General features: G+C 52.4%; 1 protein-coding gene across 4 annotated transcripts in view; it reads left to right on the top strand.

Annotated features, from left to right (window-relative positions):
- GRID1 (glutamate ionotropic receptor delta type subunit 1) overlaps positions 1-20,601 on the top strand; it is a 703,858-nt gene that overhangs the window by 142,567 nt on the left and 540,690 nt on the right. For 3 of the 4 annotated variants that reach the window (XM_058696895.1, XM_058696897.1, XM_058696898.1), the window contains exon 3: positions 16,315-16,599. The exons of the other annotated variant lie outside the window; for it this stretch is intronic. In XM_058696895.1, coding sequence (XP_058552878.1) covers positions 16,315-16,599 — 285 coding nt within the window. The remainder of the gene's footprint in view (positions 1-16,314; positions 16,600-20,601) is intronic. 4 annotated transcript variants of the gene reach the window in all.

The following is a 20,601-nucleotide window of genomic DNA, read 5'->3' as shown; positions in this document are numbered from 1 at the left end:
GGAGGCCGCAGAGTTCAGATATCTCCAGATCTGCCCAGAACCATCCCTGCCAAATCCTGGCAGGGGTCAGTGGGCTGGAGCATGAAGGCGCCCGCACCGCATGGGAAGTCTCAGTGCCACGTGGGTGTGTGTGTGCTCGCTGGTGTGTGGGGCATGTCCTGCTGTGTGTGCTGGTGGCCGTGTCCTCCCACCCCTTTGCCTCCTTGTTTCTCTCCAGGGAGGGTGTCTGAGCAGAGGAGAGAGGGGCGCTGACTTTCATGGCCAGGGCAGGGCTGGAGCTGGGCTTCACTTAAACCTCTGGAGCTTTCTAGGCCTAGCCATCCAAGTGGAGCCTGCTTCATAGCAAGAAAATGCCCCGAGGGAGTGCAAATCACAAGGAGCGCATATCGTGTTGGGATTCTGGGAGCAGGAGGGTGGTTCTCGTCGGTTTTCAAAGCCTCCCTGCCCTGGTTTGATGTGCCACAGCGCCCTCCAGAAGCAGGCCTGCGGCACGGAACAGGAGTCCCCAGGCTCCTCTTCTGGCCAGCGGAGACTCACACAGGAGGCTGGTGTGCCCCCACCTGGTGATGGTGCTGTTCTGTGCACGTGCCCCTGGCACTGCCAGCTCCTGCCTGGATGATGGTGAGGAAGGGGCGCCCGCTCCCTTCCAGCTGGGCTCCAGGGAAAGGCTCATGTACGCACTGTGCCCACTGTGGCTTGGAGAGTTTCATGACGTGGCTCTGCCCACACTATACCCTCTGTCCCTGTCAGCGGTCTTACACGTGATCAGTCCCGGTGACAGACCCCCTGCACTTAGGGTCTTCCTTCCACTCTCATGCCCTGCGTGGCAGGCCGGCTCTCATGGAGTGCATCTTTTAGAGGCCTCTCTACCCCATTCAGGAGGTGAGCCTGCCTACTGGGTGCCAGGTGTGCCAGTGTGTCTGTGTCCCTCAGGCTCAGCCCCGGACATGAATGGCTTCCATAGGGTTTCCTTTAGGGGCAGAGGTGGGTGAGGGGCCCGCTTTTCCTTTCCAACCTCATCCACTCTCCTCCACTGGCTCCTTTCCTGGCATACAGTTCTCTCTCTTAGAGCTCTCTCAAGCCTCCGGGGACATCACAGATGCCGACTGCGGGCTGAAGGGCTGGCCTTACTCCCCACAGGGCCGGAAGGCACCAGCTCCTATCCTGCCCTGCCCCTTGGGCCCTCAGCCCAGGCTTGGGGTGGGCAGCTTGTGCCTCTTGGGAGGCCTGAGTTCTTGGCCTCATACTCACTAGCGGGAGGGGGGAGGTGGGTGGTCCACACCTGACAAGAGATCTCACATTGCCAAGCCTCAGCTGTCCCCTCTGTAGAGGGGAGGGATGGTGATGCCCTCCTAGGGTTGTGGAGGATGCCAGGCAATGGCGTGTAAGGGTAGCGTGTGCCACTAGGCGACAGGTGCCTCACCCCCAGTCCTGCTGGCTTTGTGGGGGAGCCTGGCTCCTAGGTCTGCCTGACTGCCCGCCCCCCATTCTGTGCATCTAGCTGACTTTGTCCTCTGATCTGCAGTGGCCCTGACTGTCTTCCTTGCCTTCTGCCTCCATACTTCCTGGCCCAGGTCCTGCCAGGACAGGGAGCAGGAGGAGTCAGCTTAGGCCTTTAGTCTTCTTGCTGTGTCCTCACTGGGGCCATTTTTCCATAGGTAAGCTCTGAGCAGGCCTTGCCTGTGCTCAGGAACCCTCCAAGCCTCCTTCATGGGATCAAAACAAAGCCCCTCAGCTGAGCGGGCAAGACCTCCACTCTGAACCCACCTTCCTTGTTTCCCTCTCACCCCAGCATGAGTGGCTCCCTCCTGGCAGATCCCCAGATGCCATTCATGTGCATGCCTCGGCTCATGGCATGCTGCTAGCCTAGTTGCTCTCTTTCTCTTGGTGCCCTTTTTGTCTGTGTTCTGTCCCGGCATCAGCTGCCCTGTCCCCCGTGAAGCCCCCTTGCCATCCCAGGCCTCATGACTACCTACCCACACTCCTCTTGCCTGACATCCCTCCATGGATACGGGACCACAGTGTCCCGGCCCATGCCCCAGCTCCCTCTCCAGATGGCGTTTCTAGGACCTGGGGCCATATTTGCATCCTCTGTGTTCCTGGCATGGATCTTGGCTGGGCACATAGTAGGTGCTTGGAGAGATTTGTGGTGGCCTCTGGGGCTCTGGGGGGGGGCAATTGAATTACCTAGTAGGGAGGACCTGTTTCCCAGTCAGTCTTCTCATGCCTGGAAAGGTGCCAATGGGAAAACAGCTCCACTGATCACGTTTCTCTTAAGTTCCTCTCTGGTTTGTGAATTTTGTTGTATTTTTCAATTTTCTCCAAGCATCTGCTACTGTGAAATTTTTCATTATCACTGGCAAGGATCCCCTCTCATCCCTGCTGGCTGCAGGAGATTTCTGATTTCTCTCCCTGTCTGCTCCAAAGCACCTGGGAGCCAAGGAAGGTAATGTCCCCAGGCCAGCTGGGCACGTTTTTGCACATCTCAGGAGTGAGCCTCCTCAGAGCTGGGCTCAGCAGGCATGGCCTGAATGGCCAGGGTAGCATGGGCCATCGTCTGTGTCCTGAGGGCTTTGCCTCCTTTCCCTGGTAATGCAGGGAAAGCTGCCTTCAGGGGCTGGGCCAGTACCCACACCAACCCCGTTACTTGGGAGACTGTCAGGTGGTGGCTGCCGGGAGCTGAGGCAGCTGCCCCCTCTAGACTCATTCTCTAAAAGTGGCACTGTCTCTTCAGTTTTGGAGGCTCTGTGCTGTCATGATGGCTGTTAGGATGATAATGAGATCGGAGGTAGACATCAAGGCCATGTGGAGCCTTGGGGTGAATGAGAAAAGCAGCTGCAGGCTTTGGGAGGTAGAGGCCAGGCTGGATGCTGCCCCACTCGTCCCTGGCCAGCAGAACTGCCCCTGCTGGGGAAATGCACAGGAGGGCCGAGGGTGGCCTGGGGCACTCACAGGCAGCCTGTTTTTGAACCTGGCTGGGCTGCTTTCTTCTCTGGTCTTACTTAGTTCACTCCTTGTGCAGATGATCAGTTAGTTGTACTTCCTGGTGGGGGCTAACTCATTTGAGTCTTGTTAGTATCCTAGGAGGTAGCTGCTGTGGGTGTTGTTTGTGTGTTTGCTTTTGCTTGGTTAAATGCATTTATCTGATTTGGAATTACTGTGGTTAGCCTGTGTTCGAGGTGGGGCATGTTCGAGGAGAGGGTGTGACTTACCCAGAGCCACACGCAGCCTGAGGCACAGAGCAGGGATTGGGGTGCCCGGACAGTTCAGCTCTGGCACCCATCATCTTACCACTGGGCTGTTCCATCTCTCTAAGAGGGAAAGAGTGCTTCGTTTCTTTCTGTTTCAGCCCCAGTGGGCTGGACAGCAGCCCGCCACCCTCCCCTTTGTGTCATTGGCTGTCCTCTGCAGCCGTGTGTGCCTAGTTTAAAAGAAGCTGGGAGGGAGGGTGCTAAGTATCTGATAAGTGAATGAATGATGGATGAGCGAATGGATCCTTCCCAAGGGGGAAGGAATTAGCATCGTAGAATTGATTCAAGATGTACTTTGTGCCAGAGGCTTTGTTTTCATGTCTTGTGTGTAATGCGGGTGCTGTGACCCATTCCTCCTTGTCCTCCTAGTTTAAATTTTTTTTTTAAATGTTTATTTATTTTTGAGACAGAGAGAGAGACAGAGCATGAACAGGGGAGGGGCAGAGAGAGAAGGAGACTCAGAATCAGAAGCAGGCTTCAGGCTCTGAGCTGTCAGCACAGAGCCCAACGCGGGGCTCGAACCCACGGACCGTGAGATCATGACCTGAGCCGAAGTCGGACGCCTAACCGACTGAGCCACACAGGCGCCCCTTGTCCTCCTACTTTAAAAGATAACACGCCACCGATATTCTGAAAAGGGACTGGCCCAGGCTCCTGGATGCTAAGTGACAGGATAGGGTTTGGGCTTTGTAATTGCTGCCTCCTGAGAAGAGTAATGGGCTGAATGGAAAGAAGTTCATTTGTAAGACACATGTCAGGAATTTGTGAAGCCACCCCCCCCCCCCGCCCCCCACAATGTTCTGTTCACAATCAGCTGTGGGTTTGGACCAGTAAGTGTGGACACCAGCCTGCTTGGACCACTCCATGTAAGAAGCATGACAAAGATATGGTGAACACAGCAGGGCCTTGGGGTATAACCAGCCCCATCTGTCACAGCCCCCTCTCTGGCTTTGCCCCAGCTCCCCACTCCTGCCCTTACCATGTAGGGTGCTGTGTGGCAGAGGGGTTAGGGAGGCATGAGGGGCTGCCTCTCGCTGTCTGTTTCCCTGGATTTGGCTGTAAGGCATGGGGGCTTGATGGCAGCCAAGGTGGGGGGCATCTAGGCTGGGCAGAGTGAGAGAAGGGGCTGAGCTGTGGAGGGGTGGTGCCTAAGGAGGGAGTCCAAACACCCTGTTTGAGGGACATTGTGCAGGTGACAGTGTTGAGCTCAAGGCTCCCATCTGGAGGTCAGGCGTGGCCCTCCCAGTGGGAGAGTAAGGGAATGTGGCAGGATGGACTAGTGGCTTATCTGGGTCGGTAAAGCCAGAAGCTGGGGGCTCAGTGCTGGCATCCTCCCCTTGAGAGTAGGCTGTCCCTGCCCATCGGGATGGCTTTGGGCCAGTGCTTCAGTGCTGGTCTTCACCAGGTGACAGGCCACAGAGTAGCACAGAGGAATGGATCCATTTGTACCTGACCTGCCCAGGCTGTTGAGGTGTGTGTGGGCATCCCTGTGGGCACTCACCCTAGAGACGGATCCACAGAGTGGTGACAACCTATTGGCATTAGGTTTGCCTGGTGAGAGCAGCCATCTTGGGCTGCCCCTGTGATGGCGGGTGGACCAGTGCCAGCAGCATGCCCATCCCCCATTGTCCTATTGTCCCTGCTGCTCCCCTGAGGCATCTGAGGGTCCAGCCCCAGACTTGGTGCTAGGGACAGAGAGATCCTTAGGGGTCAGTCCAGTATGTGACAGAGGTCTACGAACAAACAATGATACTGTTTGAACTGCACTTGTGTGTAAAGCAGGGGGACAGTAGAGGCAGGGCCTCTGTTGTCCTGACTGGGTGAAGAAGGCCCCTGAAGAGGAAGAGCCACTTGACCTGGGTCCGGAATGGTGAGTTGCTTGCAGGGGAATGCAGGTAACGGAGATATGAATGTGACACAGGCAGGATAGCCTCCGAGTCCCTGCTTTGCACCTCAGAGCCTGGAGGTTGCCTCTTGTCTGTCTGTGGGGAGGCCAAGTACAGGATAAGTGCAAGATCTTGGAGCTAGAACTTAGAGCTGGAGCTTGGCAGGATGGGGACATTTCTGTGCCCTCCCAGTTTTTTTGGAAGGGGCGCAGGCTGAGAGGTGACACTTGTTCCTGTGACACTAATCCTCTGTGGGTGGAGAGACTGGAGTGCTGAGGGCCTAGTAGCTGGGCATCCACGGGTCAACTTCCAAACCCAGCACGGGGATTGGGAGCTGAAGCGTAGACATGGGGTTGTGTCCCTCCAGGGCAGTCGGTCCTACTGGGGAGAGAGGGCATAGGCTGGTGGGGGAGAGAGATGCACACGCACACACACACACACACACACACACACACACACACACACACCACGTGTGCACTCTGAGGGAGAACTGAGGCTCAGCAAGTGAGAAACAATAGCAGGGAGAATGAGAGAGTGAGCCAGAGAGAGCTAGAAAAGTCAGACATAGGTTGAGATGGGAAGGGAGATCCAGAAGCCTCACTGAGCTTCAATTCCCCGTCTCAGAGGGCTGTGTTGGGCCTGGAAGGACCACAGGCCAGGGGGTGCCTGGTGACTGGATGGCCTTCACTTTTGGAAGAAAAATGCAGGTGGAGGAAGGGGAGAGGCACACATGGAACTGGCCTTGGGCAGCCCAGGGCTGTGGGCGGGGCTGAGGTCAGGCTTCGTGATCCGGCCTGTTGGGTACATCCATCCTTGGCCTCTAGCTCATTTATTCCTTGTGGTGGCCCTAGAGATGGGGCTGTTATTAGCCTGTTTATAAGTGAAGGCTGAGGCTCAGCCAGCTTAAGTGACTTGCCTGAGAACACACAGCTGTAGCAGTGGGCCTGCCTGTCTCCTGGGCCCCTGTGTTTAACTTTGGGGTGAGAGGCAGCTCAGGGTTTGAACCCAGGCTCCCCTGTGACTTCAGGCAACACCCTAACTGTGGGTCTCTGCCCCTGTCTAGAGTGAGGTAGTGGTACCCACTTCCCAGGGAGGCTATGGGTTCAGTGATTAGATGGATGGCACCTGGTGGCAATCTGTGGCCAGGCTCCTGTCTTCCCGTTCCACAGTCCAGAGAAGCAGAAGGGCTGTGTCCTTATCCCCACCCCAGACACTGCCACAGTCTTTTCCTTCTCACTCTTGCTCTAGAGCTGAAAACACCTTCTTGGGTACTCTGAGGTATGGCCATGCAGGGGTGCCCCATGTCCCTTAGTGAGTGTCCCGGGAATACCGAGTTCTCCAGAGACCTCTCTGTGCTGCCCGTTGTCCATTGCTGTTCTCTCGGAGCCAGGCTGCCACCCGGGCTCAGGCCCCGAACTGTCCCTCCTCCGGGGCCCGTGGAACCGGTGCTCCTCGGATCTGGCTGTGTCTCTCCCTTGCCTCGCCGGGTCCAGAACAGTGCTGTTGCTTCCTCCAAGGTTCCAACTCTCCTCTTCCTCTAAGCAGTCCCTCCGTCTTGGGCAGGATTAGATGAAGTGAGTATCCCATGGCGCCCTGGCTCATCCATGCAAGGATTGTATTCTGAGCCAAGTCCAGGAGGCCCCAGAGCCCACTCACTGTGCTTCCCAGAGCTAGCCCTGCTCTTTGACAAGGCAGACTTTTCCATTGCATCATTCCTGACATGTTTCCCATCCCACGGATTCTCTGGGTGACTCGTTTACCTTATAGCACTGACATTTCCAGCTTTTCACTCATTCTCTATGCATCTGTGCTTTCACTTACTCATGCCTTCCGTGAACATCCCCTGACCATCTCTTTATCAGGCCCTGAGCCTGGAGATACAGAAAGCCATGAAACTCAGTTTCTTTTCTTGGACCCTAGCAATTAAGCATGAAGTTAAATAATACATGCTTGATAGAAGTATGCTAGGATGCAGTACTTTCCTGCAGGGAAAGGGATGATTAAGTTTCCTTAGCAAGGGGAAGTCAAGGAAAGTTCCATAGGGAAAGAGGCATTTGGGGTGGGTCTTGGAGGAGAAGTAGGAGTTTGAAGGTCGTAGTGGTGGAGGAAGGGCATTTCAAGCAAAAGGAATCTGCATGTGCAAAGTTAGAGATTAGGATGGGTGTGGTGACCAGCGGAGAGCACAGGGTTGTGAAGGTTGGTCAACAGATGGGTGCCAAGTGGTGTGTGGAGTTGAGGGGTCCTGGGGGATCTCACAAACTGGACTTTGACTCCTAGGCAGTGGGGAGCATGGCAGGTATTTTGGGGCATGCTTGGTTGCTGAACTTTGGTCTGCAGAGTGGGTTGGAGAAAGAAATGCTGGGAGGCAGGGAAACAAGTAGGCGATAAGAGATGTGATCAGGTGTAGGGAGTGGCATTTGGAGGCAGGGTGAGGGGCGTCCAGGAAGGGAGGTCTGGGCTTGGGGTGCAGAGAGAGCCACAGGAGGTTCCTGGGTGCCCGGCTGCTTTCGAGGTTCTCTCAGTCTCCCAGGACTTGTCACTGTCCTGATTTAACTTCCACAGTGTAGGCTTTGTACGAATCCGGCCCGGGAGCCTGGCGTTCCATTGGCGGAGCAGTAAAAATCATTAACGAGGAGCTGGAGAGCTATAAATAAGCCAGCACGATCCCACCCAGTATTCCCTGTGTTTCCAATCTGTGGGAGCAGGGAATCAGTTTTGATTCATTAATTGGCATAAGGATGAGACCCCAGAGATTGGCATGGCGTTGCCAGCTCTACCCCACCCTCCTGGTTGTCTCTGTGCATCTTGCCTGCCCCAGCTGCCCACCTGCCTCAGGCTACGGTCCAACATCCAGTGGGACCTTTTGGCCCTGCTGCTGTTGGTCCCCTGGCCTGGGCTGACCGTGAGGCCAGAGGGGTGTGGGATCTCCTACCCTGGGGGTGCTCCCCCTGGAGGAGCCTCCTCCTGGAGGAGCCTCCTCCTCAGGCCCAGCCAACTTTTCTCCCAGTGTCCCCTTGGCACCCTCTGAGCTTTTGGTGAATTAAGAAACTCCCCTTCTCCAAATTTTGGAACATGGCTACCCTTTTGGGAGGACATGAGTATCTGGGGACCTTGGTAGGTTTGAAAACTCTGTGTCACCAATGAAATATGGACCCCGATAGTGCTTCTTTTGCGGAGTTGTTAGGAGTATTAAATAGTTTGTTGCTCTGCTGTGCTGTGCCGGGCGCTGGGCCAGGGGCTCAGAGGGTAAGCGGTATGCAGGCGCTTTTGCTCATGGGCTCATGGTTCAGAGAAAGATGACTGGCGGCAGCTGCTCAAAATAGTCCACAACTGCAAATGTTGGTGGGTGGTGTGCAGGCCAAGTACAGCAAGGGAAGATAAGGGTTGTGGAAAGTTCTCTTTGGGGGGTGACGGTTACCCACAAAAGCACAGAATGAGAGAGCTAGCAGGAGGAGCACTGTAAGCAGAGGGAGTTTGTAGAGACCCAGAAGCAGGAGAAGCAGTGTCTGAGTTACAGCATGTGTAAGCAGTGTGTAAGCATGTGTTACAGCATGTGTAAGCAGTACAGCAGTTAAGCAGTGTCTGAGTTACAGTGTTTGAGTTACCAGGGCATGGGTGTGGGTTATGCAGGGCCTTGCAGGGCCTGTTTGGGGATGTTGATTTTATTTTAAGGCCAGTGGGAAGCTAATGTGGGTAATTAAGCAGGGACAACACAGTCTGCTTGGTGTTTCATGAAGGCCATTCCACTGGCATAGATGGTGTGTAGATCCCAGAGGGAGGTTGGATGCATGTGGGTCCAGTAGGGATGTAGTGGTTTAGACCAAGGTGGTGGAAGAAAGTTGACAGACCCAAGCATATTTTGGGGATAAAGCATCCAGGACTTGATGATGGCTTGGGTGCAGAGGGTCAGGGAGAGAGAAGGGTCAAGAACAAGTGGTGGAGAGGGGTGCCTCTTTTGAAGAGATTGGTGACCAGGAGGGACAAGGTCACACCCCAGGGACCTCAGTGTTGATAAACCAAGTTTGAGTTGCTAGTGAACTCAGCAAGGGAGCCTCCCCTGGCTGGGGGTTGGCAGCCCAGGAGGGGGCTGTGGGCTGGAGTCACAGCTATGGAACCATCCACATGGCTGAGGTTTAACATGTAAAGGGACAGATCAAATACAAGGAAGGTTGATGATTTCGTAGAGAGAGGGCGTGACTGATGGGTGAGTGATGGGTCTGGTCTGGGAGAAAGCAAGAGGTGGGAGCACCCAGAGCTCCTGAGCAGGGCCCGGCCTCCGACGGGAGAGGCTGCCTTCTTCAGCTTCTAACACAAATGCAGACAGATGTGAAAATGTGGTGGCAAGAAGTGGAGTGCGTTCCTTTTGATTGCGGCTTCCATTTATCCATGAAGAATGAAGCAAGGTCATCAGCTGAACTTGGGGGAGAAGTTGGGGAGGTCTGAGAGTGGGCAGAGAAGGTGGTGGAGAGGGTGTAAGGTGAATGGCAGGGTGAGTTAGGTGACACAGCTTTGCAAGGGTCACCACGTTGTTGGGCATGTGGGTCTTTCTGACTCTCCACTGTTTGCTCACAGACCTGGGAAAGGGGGCTGACCCCGGGTTGGGATTTCACCAGCTGTGCCACGTAAGGAGAGAGAGGGGAGTGAGGTTGTCTGCAATGGAGTGGCTGTAGTGACAGATGGACAGACACTGAACTGAGCAAGGAGATGGGAGTGAAGGCAGGAGGACGCCACTGGGAGTGTTATTTAAGCAGGTCTGTAGGACAGGATGCGCAAGAGGGAGGAGGGTAAAGACGCTGGTGACTCTCCCCTTTGGGGGGGTGCCGTTTGATGGTAAGTGGCTAGGGAGGGTCGATGTACTATAGGGACCAGAGCTCTAGCACCTGCCTTTGTCTGGTACTGTCACCCATTTCCCCCCCACCATTTGATGGTATTGTTTACCTTTTAAGTGTCTTAATAAAACATGAAAAAATATTTATTCTTCATAGATCAATAATTTACTATGAGTTATGACAATACTAAATTTGGTCAATTATTCATTGACTATAAAGTATTTATAAATGCTACCTTAATTTAAAGCATTAGCCATTAGAATTCAAATAGTAATAAAGCAGTGCCAGCTTAAAGGAGGAAAGGAAGGGCACCAATAATGAGGGTGGCTCAGGGGAGGGTGAGTGCTCATGGCTGTTAAGATGATTACGATAACGAGCTGTCACTGGGAGCCCCACTTACGGGGCAGGCAGAGGTGCTAGAGCTCCTGGGGCTGGCCTGCTGGACCCCCACCCGAGAGAGAGACCCTTCCTTCTGTAGGGTAGGGCAAAGCCCTGGGCTGCCCAGAGCCTGGCTCTCCCATCTGCTGCCTGCTGAGATGAGCAGAGCCTTGGCAGGCTTCCCCGGGCACCTCTGCTCCTACGCAGGTGGAGTGCCCTCTCTCTTGCCTTGTCCATCTGGAAGAGTCTCATGATTCTTGAAGGGGCTAGCCAGAGGCCAGTTGGCACGTGAGGTTGAGGGGCCCACGTGGGTGGATCTCACTTATGCCGGGCCACATCTGGTCTTTCGGGAGGAGCAGTGTGGATATGCCAGGGGCACCTGGTGGAGGGGAGGCCTGGGACAGCTGTGGCCATCATTTCTGAGTGGTGGCACCACAAATTGTCTCTTCTAGCCCAAGGCTTCTGGGGTATTGCTTCTCCCAACCAATTTTAGCCTGAGAATTTTCCAGGAATCCTGATGGGGATGGAGAAGACTGGACATGAAACGGGGGTAGTACCTGGAGTGACCTCAATGTCTGGGGATACTTCTCTTCTCAATAGTGTCCACCTGCAGGCACCGAGTGACTTGATACGGCAAGGATTTGCTGTCAGCAGAGAGAGAGGCCTTGTGCCTGCCGGCCAGCTCCTGGCTGCCCTGAGTGTGGAGCTGTCCTAGGCGTTTCTGTCCAGGGAAGTGCTGGCTAGCATTAGCCACGGAATCCTGGGCTCTGTCCCCTGCTGGCCACCGTCTCTTCTGGGACTGGCTCTAGAGGCTCCTGGTGGTCTGCTTCTGATGATCTCTTTGCTCTGTGCTCTCTGGCTAGATGGCCCTGGCTGACCGGCCAGCCCTCTCTGTGCTGCAGTGTTCTCCCCAGGAGATCAGAAAGCTCACACGGGGTGAGAGTTCTGGAGATCCTGTCTGTCCTGTGATATAGCCAGTGCTGTGCCTGCCATGACCTACCCTCAGAGTCCTATGTCTGGAGAAGCCTGGATCAGCAGGATGCTGGCATCTCAGGGGACACTGGCAGGAACGTGATTGTGAGGCTGTCCCAGAATGCTGGCGGAGCCCATGGGTCCTCTTCATTTGGGCCCAAGCTTGAGCTCTGAGCACCCTCTTTCTCCCGATTCCTGGGACGCTGTTGGGCAGTGCATAGATCTTTGCAGAGACCCTCTGCTCTCCTAGGCCACCAGGCTTGGGGAGGGGGCTCGAATCTGATCATCACATTCAGCTCTGCTTCTTGCTTTCCCAGCTGATGAACCACTCTCAGGGTGTCCTTATCAAGCCATCAAGCATGCATTGTTGCAATCAAGAGAGAGATCAGCTTTATGACCACATGATATTGGAGGCAAAGAATTATAACAAAGGCTCTTATCTTGTAGTGAGCTGCGGAAACACATCTAAGCAGGAGAGGTAATAACAGTGGTGACTTCTGCATCCCTACTGCGTGCCAGGCGGTGCGAATGGCTCTTCACATACCAAGACCTTTCACGGAATGAGCACAACACCCCTGTGAAGTGGGTGCAATCATTGTTACATGACAGAGAAAACACAGAGGCCCAGAGAGGGCCGGCACTTTGCCCAAGGTCCCACAGCATGTTTGTGGCAGAGCCCAGATTCAGACTCAGGCCAGGGGACCCTGTCACTGGGGTTCAGCATCTCTCTCTGCACTGGGGGTATGTCCTGTCCCGGAATGAGCACACAACCTTGATTAAGCTAATAGCTGATTTGGCTTTGATCTGATGTATTTTGATCATATTATTTTTATGTTAGGAGCCTCTAAATAACCATCATTTCAACAGTGCCCCAATTAGCAGGCCATTCACAACGGATTGGAAATTGACTTGCATCGGGCCTCTCCATTAGCGCCTGGGAGAAGCTTCCAGCCTTAATTATCCACCCAGTTTCCGAGGCTGGCGGCTTGAGGAGTTTGCATGATGCTGCAGGTGGCTGTACGAGGGGTGGGGCAGTAGTGCCCACCTCTACGGCGAGGGCTGTCAGCAGCAGGAGTGAGGGCGCTCTTTGTCTTAACTACTGTCTCTTGGGATCCTGGGCATGACTTGGGTGGGGACGTTGATGGGGGAGATGGGGATGCCCAAGGAGAGTGGCAGGAAACTGGCTTCTATTTAACCTCTTTCCTGTACACAGCAAGGGTTGGCACTTGCTGTCCATGTCCTAAGTCCATATTCCCCTAGCTCTGCTGGGTAGAGATTCTTATCCTCATTTAGAAAACGGAGGCTCACAAAGGACCCATGGGCTCCGTCAGCATTCCGGGACAGTCTCACAATCACAGTCCTGCCAGTGTTCCCTGAAATGCCAGCATCCTGCTGATCCAGGCTTCTCCAGACCCGGGACTCTCAGGGTAGGACATGCCAGGCACAGCACCGGCCACGTCATAGGACAGACGGGATCACTGGAGCTCTCACCCCATGTGACCGGAGGAGCCCAAACCAGAACCTTGGTTAGTGAGATTCTAGGGCTTCTTCTGCTGCCCTGGTGAGCCCAGGCCCAGCCAAGAAGTTGGTGTCCCTGGCTACCATCAGGACTGGGGCAAAGTGACCAGTCAGGCAATTGTTCCCTGAGCATGTTCTTGCTGCCTGGCCCCTGTGTCTTTGTCATACTGCATCCCTCTGTCATGCTGTTTTCCTTCATCTCAGCTGGTTTAAATCCTCTTTCTCTGAGACCCTGAGGTCACCCTTCTCTGGGTCCCAAGGAGCTTCATCTCTCCTTCCCCACAGGCTGAATCATGGGGTCTGTCTTTTTGGTGGATCCAAGCTTCTCAGAATTGGGGCTGGTGCCCTGTGCTCCCCCAGTGCCCATTGCAGGGGTTTGCACACAGTAGGGGGCGCTGAGTATAAGTATGAAACACACAGAGGGGAAGGAAGCAGTCTGCAGTGATGGTGGGATGTCTGCCCAGATGGGGAAACTGAGGTTCAGAGAGGTTCAGTGACTTCAGAACTGGTGTATATGGAATGGCACAGGGTTTGCCATCAGAAGTCAGGTGATGACCTGGGAGGGAGTTGGATGGGGTGGGAAGTGGAGGGCCGGGAGTGAGTGATGGCAGCCAGGAGCACTCTTGTGGGTGTCCTGGGCTGGGTGTCTGGACAGCTTTCCATCCTTGTGATGTCCAGTTTATTTTGTATGATTACTTCTTAGAGTTAGAAATTCAGTGTATTGGCATTGAAGAAAGTATGTACCAGAGAATAAAGAGAAATCCATTCAGCATCACCACACCTTGTTCTTTTCTTGCCTTTTGGTGTTTTCTCCTGCCTTTTCCATAAGCAAGCTTTTTATCTAGTTACAGTTCTGGGGTGTGTATAATTTCGTGCTCTGCTGTTGTCACTTAGCTGCCTCTCAGAAGTGTTTTCTAGATTGGATGGCATTTCAGTTCAGCCCTGTCTCTTATTGGTTGTGTGGCCTCACAACTTGTTATCTGGAAAATGGACACAATGACACATACATAAAGTACTCAACACACACACACACACACACACACACACACACACACACACACGTACTCAACAGTATTTGGCACAGGGAAAATTCTCAGAAAATAGTCCCTCCTCCTATATAGCTTCACAACTTACCCATTATTGGAAGATTATTTTTCTTTTCTAAAAGAATTATCTGTTCATGACTTGAAATTTTGGCAAAATATGGAAAAGAAGGAAAATCAGTTCAGGCCTCTTGTAAAATGCACTTTTAGCATTTTGCAATATTTTCTCCTTGTCTTTCATGCGTGTTGAGTTTTATTTCATCGATGTAATAAAAGACATACAGTTTTGTATTATTTTCACATAACTTTTTTATGACAAGCACTTTCCCATGTTACCTTAGTATCTTCATCAATAATTTTAAAGGCTACATATGCTTTCAACAAATGGAGTGTTTTTCATAACCAGTCACCTATCTGCATCTTTTAGATTGTGAGCAATATTTCAACAGCATGGATAAGTATCCTATGAATGTTTTGGGATCCAGAGCCACTCCAATAATTTTGATAGGTGCCTAAAGTAGAATTATTGACCAGAGGGCATTAAAATGTCCAGGCTTACTGCATTCTTGCACCAGTCTTTGCCGACTGCCATGTGCTGGACACGGTGTGTGTCTAGGGAAGGGTGATGAACAGAACAGGCGCATCACATGGCTCCCTGGAGTGTGTGGTCCTAGGAGAGACAGAGAATTACACAAACCATGCATCATGCCCTGATAGGGAAAGTGTGGGTGTAGGGGGAGCTCAAGACAGGGGGTTGCTGGCCAGTCTGGGGATATAGAGTCTGAGTCTTGAGTATTCACTCAAGTTGCAAGTTGCAAGAGGGAACAGAAAATGTGGAGGGTTCCAGGGGCTCAAACGGGGCTGGTTGGCCTGGGCATAGTGGGCAGGGGCATGTGAAGAGCAGGAAGCTACAGGCATTGGGAAGCCTACAAGACTCTGTCCCCAAAGCTCTTGGGAGCCACTGAAGGCCTTAAACAGGAGCATGACGCAATTGGATTTTTGTTTGGGAGAGAACTGCCATGTGAAGCTTGCATGGGAGTTGGTCAGAGCATTTGGATGGCTGTGTGACTCCCAAGAGACATCAGAGGATCTCATTTCACCACCCCTGCCCCTGCCCCTGCATTGTGTTTGCGGGTTGAGGGTCCAGCAGGGAGCACTGCGGGCATTTGAGTCACCGTCCTGCTGATGCTCATGAATGTGCCCAGTGAGCGCCCTTGCGTGGGGAGCAGCCGGCCTTTGGGGTTTGGAGGTGTGGAGGGCCTCCCTCCTCCTTCACCTTCCCAGGCCCCCACTCCCTTCTCCTTGGGGTTGTTTCCTCTGCTCCTGGTCTCCTCTCAGCCTGGTCTGAGACGTTTACATAAACCCAAAGGCTCTCAACCGAAAGAACCGCATTGTCAAAGTTGCTCAAAAGTCTGCCGTCTGCGGCAGATGGCCTGCTGACATTCCCAGGCTGTGTTTTGAAGCTGCATCTGCTCTCCCACATCCCTCCATCACATAAGCATTATTAATAAATGTTTGCTTCAAAACCAGAGCAGTGGGTTGCAGTGTTGGGCGGTGCATGTTTCTATTAATTGGTCTGATGTCCCCCAAAGACGTAAGTCTGTGGCTAAAAGGGGCACCCCTCACGAATACTGGATGACTTCAAAAGATGGGCTGCGAGGGCCTCAGCCCAAGAACAGGCTGCTGGCGGCCCCCTCCCTCCCTCTCCTCCTCCACCTAGTTGCTGTGCATCTTCCTTTGTTATTATCAACTGGCTTTTGAATAATCTTGGGCTTCTGGAACTGACTGCTTCACCTGGGGTTTGACCCAGTATTTTATGATATAAATTAAGTGGACTTGGCCAGAAGACCTAGGAGTGCTGTCTTTTTTTTTTTTTTTTTTTTTGCCTGAAACCTGAGTCCTCTGGGGTAAGTGTCTCCCTGACTTTCTGATGTAATCTATTCCCTTCAGCCTCAATCAGTTCAGTCTAACCAACAATCATAGCGCACACAGTATATTCACGGCTTATGTCTTGGCCTTGGAGACACACAGATCCACAAAACGAGTTCTTGGCTCTTAAAAGGCTCATATCCCAGGTGGGAAACAGGATGGCTAATTTAGCAACCCTGATGGGTGTTTCAAGCAGATGTGCATTGGATTCTCGTCCTACCGTCCCTCTTTGAGTAGCCTTTGAGCAAATGATTTTGCCTCACCCAGCCTCCATTTCCTCATCTGCTGAATGCGTGTAAGAACATCTGGGTGGCAGGATCCCTGAAAGCATCAGTGAGACTCTGCATGTGAGAGCTCCTGGCCTGGCCCGGGGTAGTTCTGTCTCTGGAGGCAGGCAGCATTTCTTGGGGCCCCGGGCATGAGCTGCTAGGCATGGGCCATGTGGATCGAAGCCAGTGCAGCATTGTCCCCGTGCTGACCCCTCCCTCTCTCTTCCCTCTCTTTCTAGCCTGTGACCTCATGACCCAGGGGATTTTGGCCTTGGTCACGTCCACTGGCTGTGCGTCTGCCAACGCCCTGCAGTCACTCACAGATGCGATGCATATCCCACACCTCTTTGTCCAGCGCAACCCAGGGGGGTCTCCGCGCACTGCCTGCCACCTGAACCCCAGCCCTGACGGTGAGGCCTACACGCTGGCCTCCAGACCGCCCGTGCGCCTCAATGACGTCATGCTCAGGCTGGTGACAGAGCTGCGCTGGCAGAAGTTTGTCATGTTCTACGACAGCGAGTATGGTGAGTTGGGGGCAGGGGTTACTCTGTGGCTCCTGGGAGGCACGTTGGGCATTGGGAGACCCGTGAGCCAGGCCATTGGCTGGTGGCTGAGTGCTTCAGAGTGGGCTGGGTGCACATGGTGGTTGGGGGTCTGAGCGGTATGGGTCTCGGGGTGCTAGGGCCTAACCTTGAGCTTTGCCAGTGGGGGAAGAGCTGCAAAAACAGATCTGTAGACAAGCACGAATGTTGCCTAGCAACGACACCTTATCATGACAGCTGAAGTTTGAATCATCTTAGAGTTTTCAATAAAATATTAATAAACTGCTGGCAGGGATCCGAAGGGCTGCATATAGGTAGAGGCGGAGGCCAGCCAGCACGGTCCTCCCAGAAGACTCCTCTTCAAAGACTGTCCTTCACACTGGACAGTCACCTGGCCCTCCCAGCCCCTTGTCTCCCTCTACCATGGTCTGCCCTGAGTTTCAGAGTCACAGGCTGGGGCATAGGTCAGAGGAGGGGCACCCTAAGGGTCATGGGGCCAGGTAAGGTCATGTGGATGTCGCTGAATGTGGCTTTTTTGAAGACCTCCCATGTGAAAAAAAAAATCATACTTTGTTAAAAATGCACAAAAGTGGGCTTTGGAGAAATAGTTTTAGGTTTTCTTATGGCTGCTCTGTGAAAACAGGCCAGTCCTACTCCCAAGATGAAACGGTTTCCGCATTATGTGCTTTTTTAAAAAAGACTTACTTTTGAGATAACTGAGATTCACATGCAATTATGAGAAATAATACAGAGAGATCCCTTGCACCCTTCACCCAGGTTCCCCATGGGCAACACGTTGCATAACTCATATCATATCATAAGCAGCATTTGACATTGATGCAATCCAGAGACCTTTTTCATTCTTCTCCAGTTTATAGGCACTTGGGTGTCTGTATTCACTTCTGTGCAATTTTATCACCACTAGGTGACCACTAGGGTCAGGACATAGAGTAGTTCCCTCACAGGGATCCCTGTGCCACCCTTTTATAGCTGCTGCCACTCACATTACATGTCTTTAAAGGGTCTGGGGAATGGTAAGGGTCAGCAGTCCCATTGCTGGGGCCAGGTTGGAATGAATGGGCCCTCGAAAGTCCTGATTTGTCTCTTGGTGAAATAATTCCTTTGCCAAGAATGTAACTAAGAAGAGAAACCAGCATATGTTTGCATTTGCCTAAATACTCTGCTTCTCTAAGACTGGAATGTTGTCCCCAGCTCTTGAGCAAATATGCTGTTTAGAGTCTTCCAGGAGGAATTAGAAGAGCAAACAGTCACTGTGCTGAAGTGAAATGAGGTGGTGATGGAGACAAGGGTGACTCAAGGCTTCAAGCACTTGAACTAGACTATGTCCAAGGCCTGACCTCTCCCTCCCACCTGCATTCAATCTCTGGCCCTGGGTGGTGGTGGGGGGGGCATTGGAGGTCATGGCATAGCCCCCTGGAGCCCACAGGGTGTCTCTCAGAGGCTCAGCCTTCCCTGAGAATGCTTCATACTGATGTTTCAACCCAGGCATCCAGTTTGCTCTGAGGCTGGGCTGTTGGGAGGTGTGGACACCGCCAGGGCTGGAGGATGCTGTGGGGTAGGGTCTGTAAGCCCCCTAGCCCCCCTTATTCCAACATCTTTGTTCCCTTTGTGCTGTAGCCTACAGGAACTTTTCAAGCCTTGGTTTTCCCCAAGGCCTGGGAGGTGGGAACTTCCAAGGAAAGGGGCCCTGATCCCTACCTGTCTGAAGGCTCCTCTCTTTCCTATGGAGCTGGCTCCTTGGTTACATGTGTGAGGTACACATCTCACTCTCTTGGCCTGCTATTAGCTTGTCCTGACAAACTAATGAGGGTTAATTGTTGATGGACACTGACTCTCACACCAGGCTGTAAGCTCCGGGGGAGCAGGCCAGGTGCTATTCACTACTGTGTCCCTGCTGCTTAGTACCATGCCTGGCACAGAGTTGGCCCCAAGAAATTATCAGTGTGTGAATGAAGCATCTAATTTATGAGGACATGGATATTTCAAGCAATTTTCACAGAAGACAAAGGAAAAAATGGGAAGAAAGACAAGGCACCGGGTAGTCTGACCTCTGAGGTGGGGGAGGTGGGCTAGGATGTTTCATTCTGCAAACACACCTCCCTGCCCCTCATCTCTCCCCTCCTACCCCACACCTCCAATCAAGCCTAAAGATGTGCCTCTTTTTCTGACTTGGATACTTTTGCTACCTTTGGTGAGGTTTGAAGTTAGTTTTCAACCAGACTGGCCTTTGTCAGTGATTCCATGAAGACAGGGTAAACCAATAGCTTTCCTCTAATAGACCAGCAACTGGTTGAGCCTTGAAAGCTGTATTGGGAAGGATTCAGAAGGATTCTGAGGCTGTATGTGGGCTCAGCCATAGAAAATGCCATGACTCCTCCATGAGGTTTGCGTGGTGCAGGGGAGGGACTGGCGGCAACCTGCTATGTTTGCTGATTCTGATCTGGATGGTGGGGGTGAATGCGATGTCTCAGTGCTGCCATACATTTGATTGTCGCTGTCCTGGGTGCTGATCTGTTTGGCTTTAGGCTTTCTGGAGACCAAAGCTCTTTCACTGGATTCTGTGCAACACCTCCTACCTTTGTGGGCCCTGGACGTCGGTCCGCTGACTTGACAGCTTCTGAGGCCAGGTTTCTGCTCCAAAATATTCTCTGTAAACTGTAACCACTTTGACTTCCACTGCTTGTCCTGGCTGTGCTGCTCATGCAACAGTCTAGTCTCTGGCCTGTTTTCCAACCCATGTGCTGTTTGATGCGGTATCCCCAGCTCATGAGTGCGGGTTGTGAGTGCTTTCTCAGCATGGCTGGCATTGGCCTGTCTGAGAGTAGTAAGTGGGCTTACACTGCTGATATGCCCAAGACAAATGGTGCCTCCAGAGCTCTTTAGGTCCCCTCCTCCACCCCACCACTGCAGCACTAGCTGCAGATGAGCCCAATTAAAAAGCAAATTGAGTGTAAAGACTGTTTTATTCCTTCCAAAGTCAAACAGAAGTGGTTTGGGGATATGGCAACTTTTTTTTAAATGCTGATCTGCAAGTATCTTTATGTATATTAAATGTATATTACATATATATATATATATATATATATATATATATATTTATGCCATTCAATAACTCTCTGAGGTGGGATTATTGTTGTGTTTTACAGATAAAGAACATGACGCCCAGAGAGGTTATTTTTGACCTTAATGCCCACGCCCTTAGCCAAGACACCATCCTATTTTTGTAATCTGGGGTTTGCTAGGCTCCAGCTTCCTTTTCCTGTCCCCAGCCGGGCAAGTTGATGCCAAGAAGGAAGGAAGAGTGATTTGGAATGGACTTGGCATTCCTAGGCTGGTGTGCTCAGGGCTTTAGTGAATGTCACACAGAAGCTCCCCCTGTTGCTTAAGGAGGCCTGATGCTTCCTCATTTGCCCCCTGGCCTCCCTTTAAGCCCAGGAATAATCTGCTCTGGGTGGAACCTTAGGACTGGACATTTGAATCAGGAGATGAGGGTCAAAGAAGCAAAATCACTGGGCCCTGAGACAGAACTTGGCAGAGGGGCGAGAAGAGGAGTGTGCATGTATATAGTTTACAAAATGTTAGATGTGCCATTTGGTAAAATTCCATTGAAAATACTTGTATGCTTGTTGTGACAGTGAAAGGAAAAATAGAAGAGAAGCTGACATTTGGGAGAGAAAATCTGTAACATTAAAATACCAAAAGTTTGGATCGAACAGAACAGAGAACTTTCTGATGTGCCACTTCAAATTCTGGGATATTCATTTGTGTGTGTGGGGAGGTGGGTGTTAGAAGCTGTAGCCACTATTTCCCCCTCAGGAATACATTTGGATGAGGGTGGTAGTTACGATGGAATCTTGGATGTCTTGACTCATTCATTCAACAAATATTCACCGTGTCCCCACCACGGACGATGATTTTGCTAAGAACTCTTCACAGATAAAGAAACAGAGGAAGTTGGCTAAA

The sequence above is a fragment of the Neofelis nebulosa genome, chromosome 13, assembly GCF_028018385.1.
Source record: "Neofelis nebulosa isolate mNeoNeb1 chromosome 13, mNeoNeb1.pri, whole genome shotgun sequence".
Lineage (NCBI taxonomy): Eukaryota > Metazoa > Chordata > Mammalia > Carnivora > Felidae > Neofelis > Neofelis nebulosa.
The sequence above is the reverse complement of the archived record's forward strand: the minus strand, read 5'-3'. Positions and strand labels throughout refer to the sequence as shown.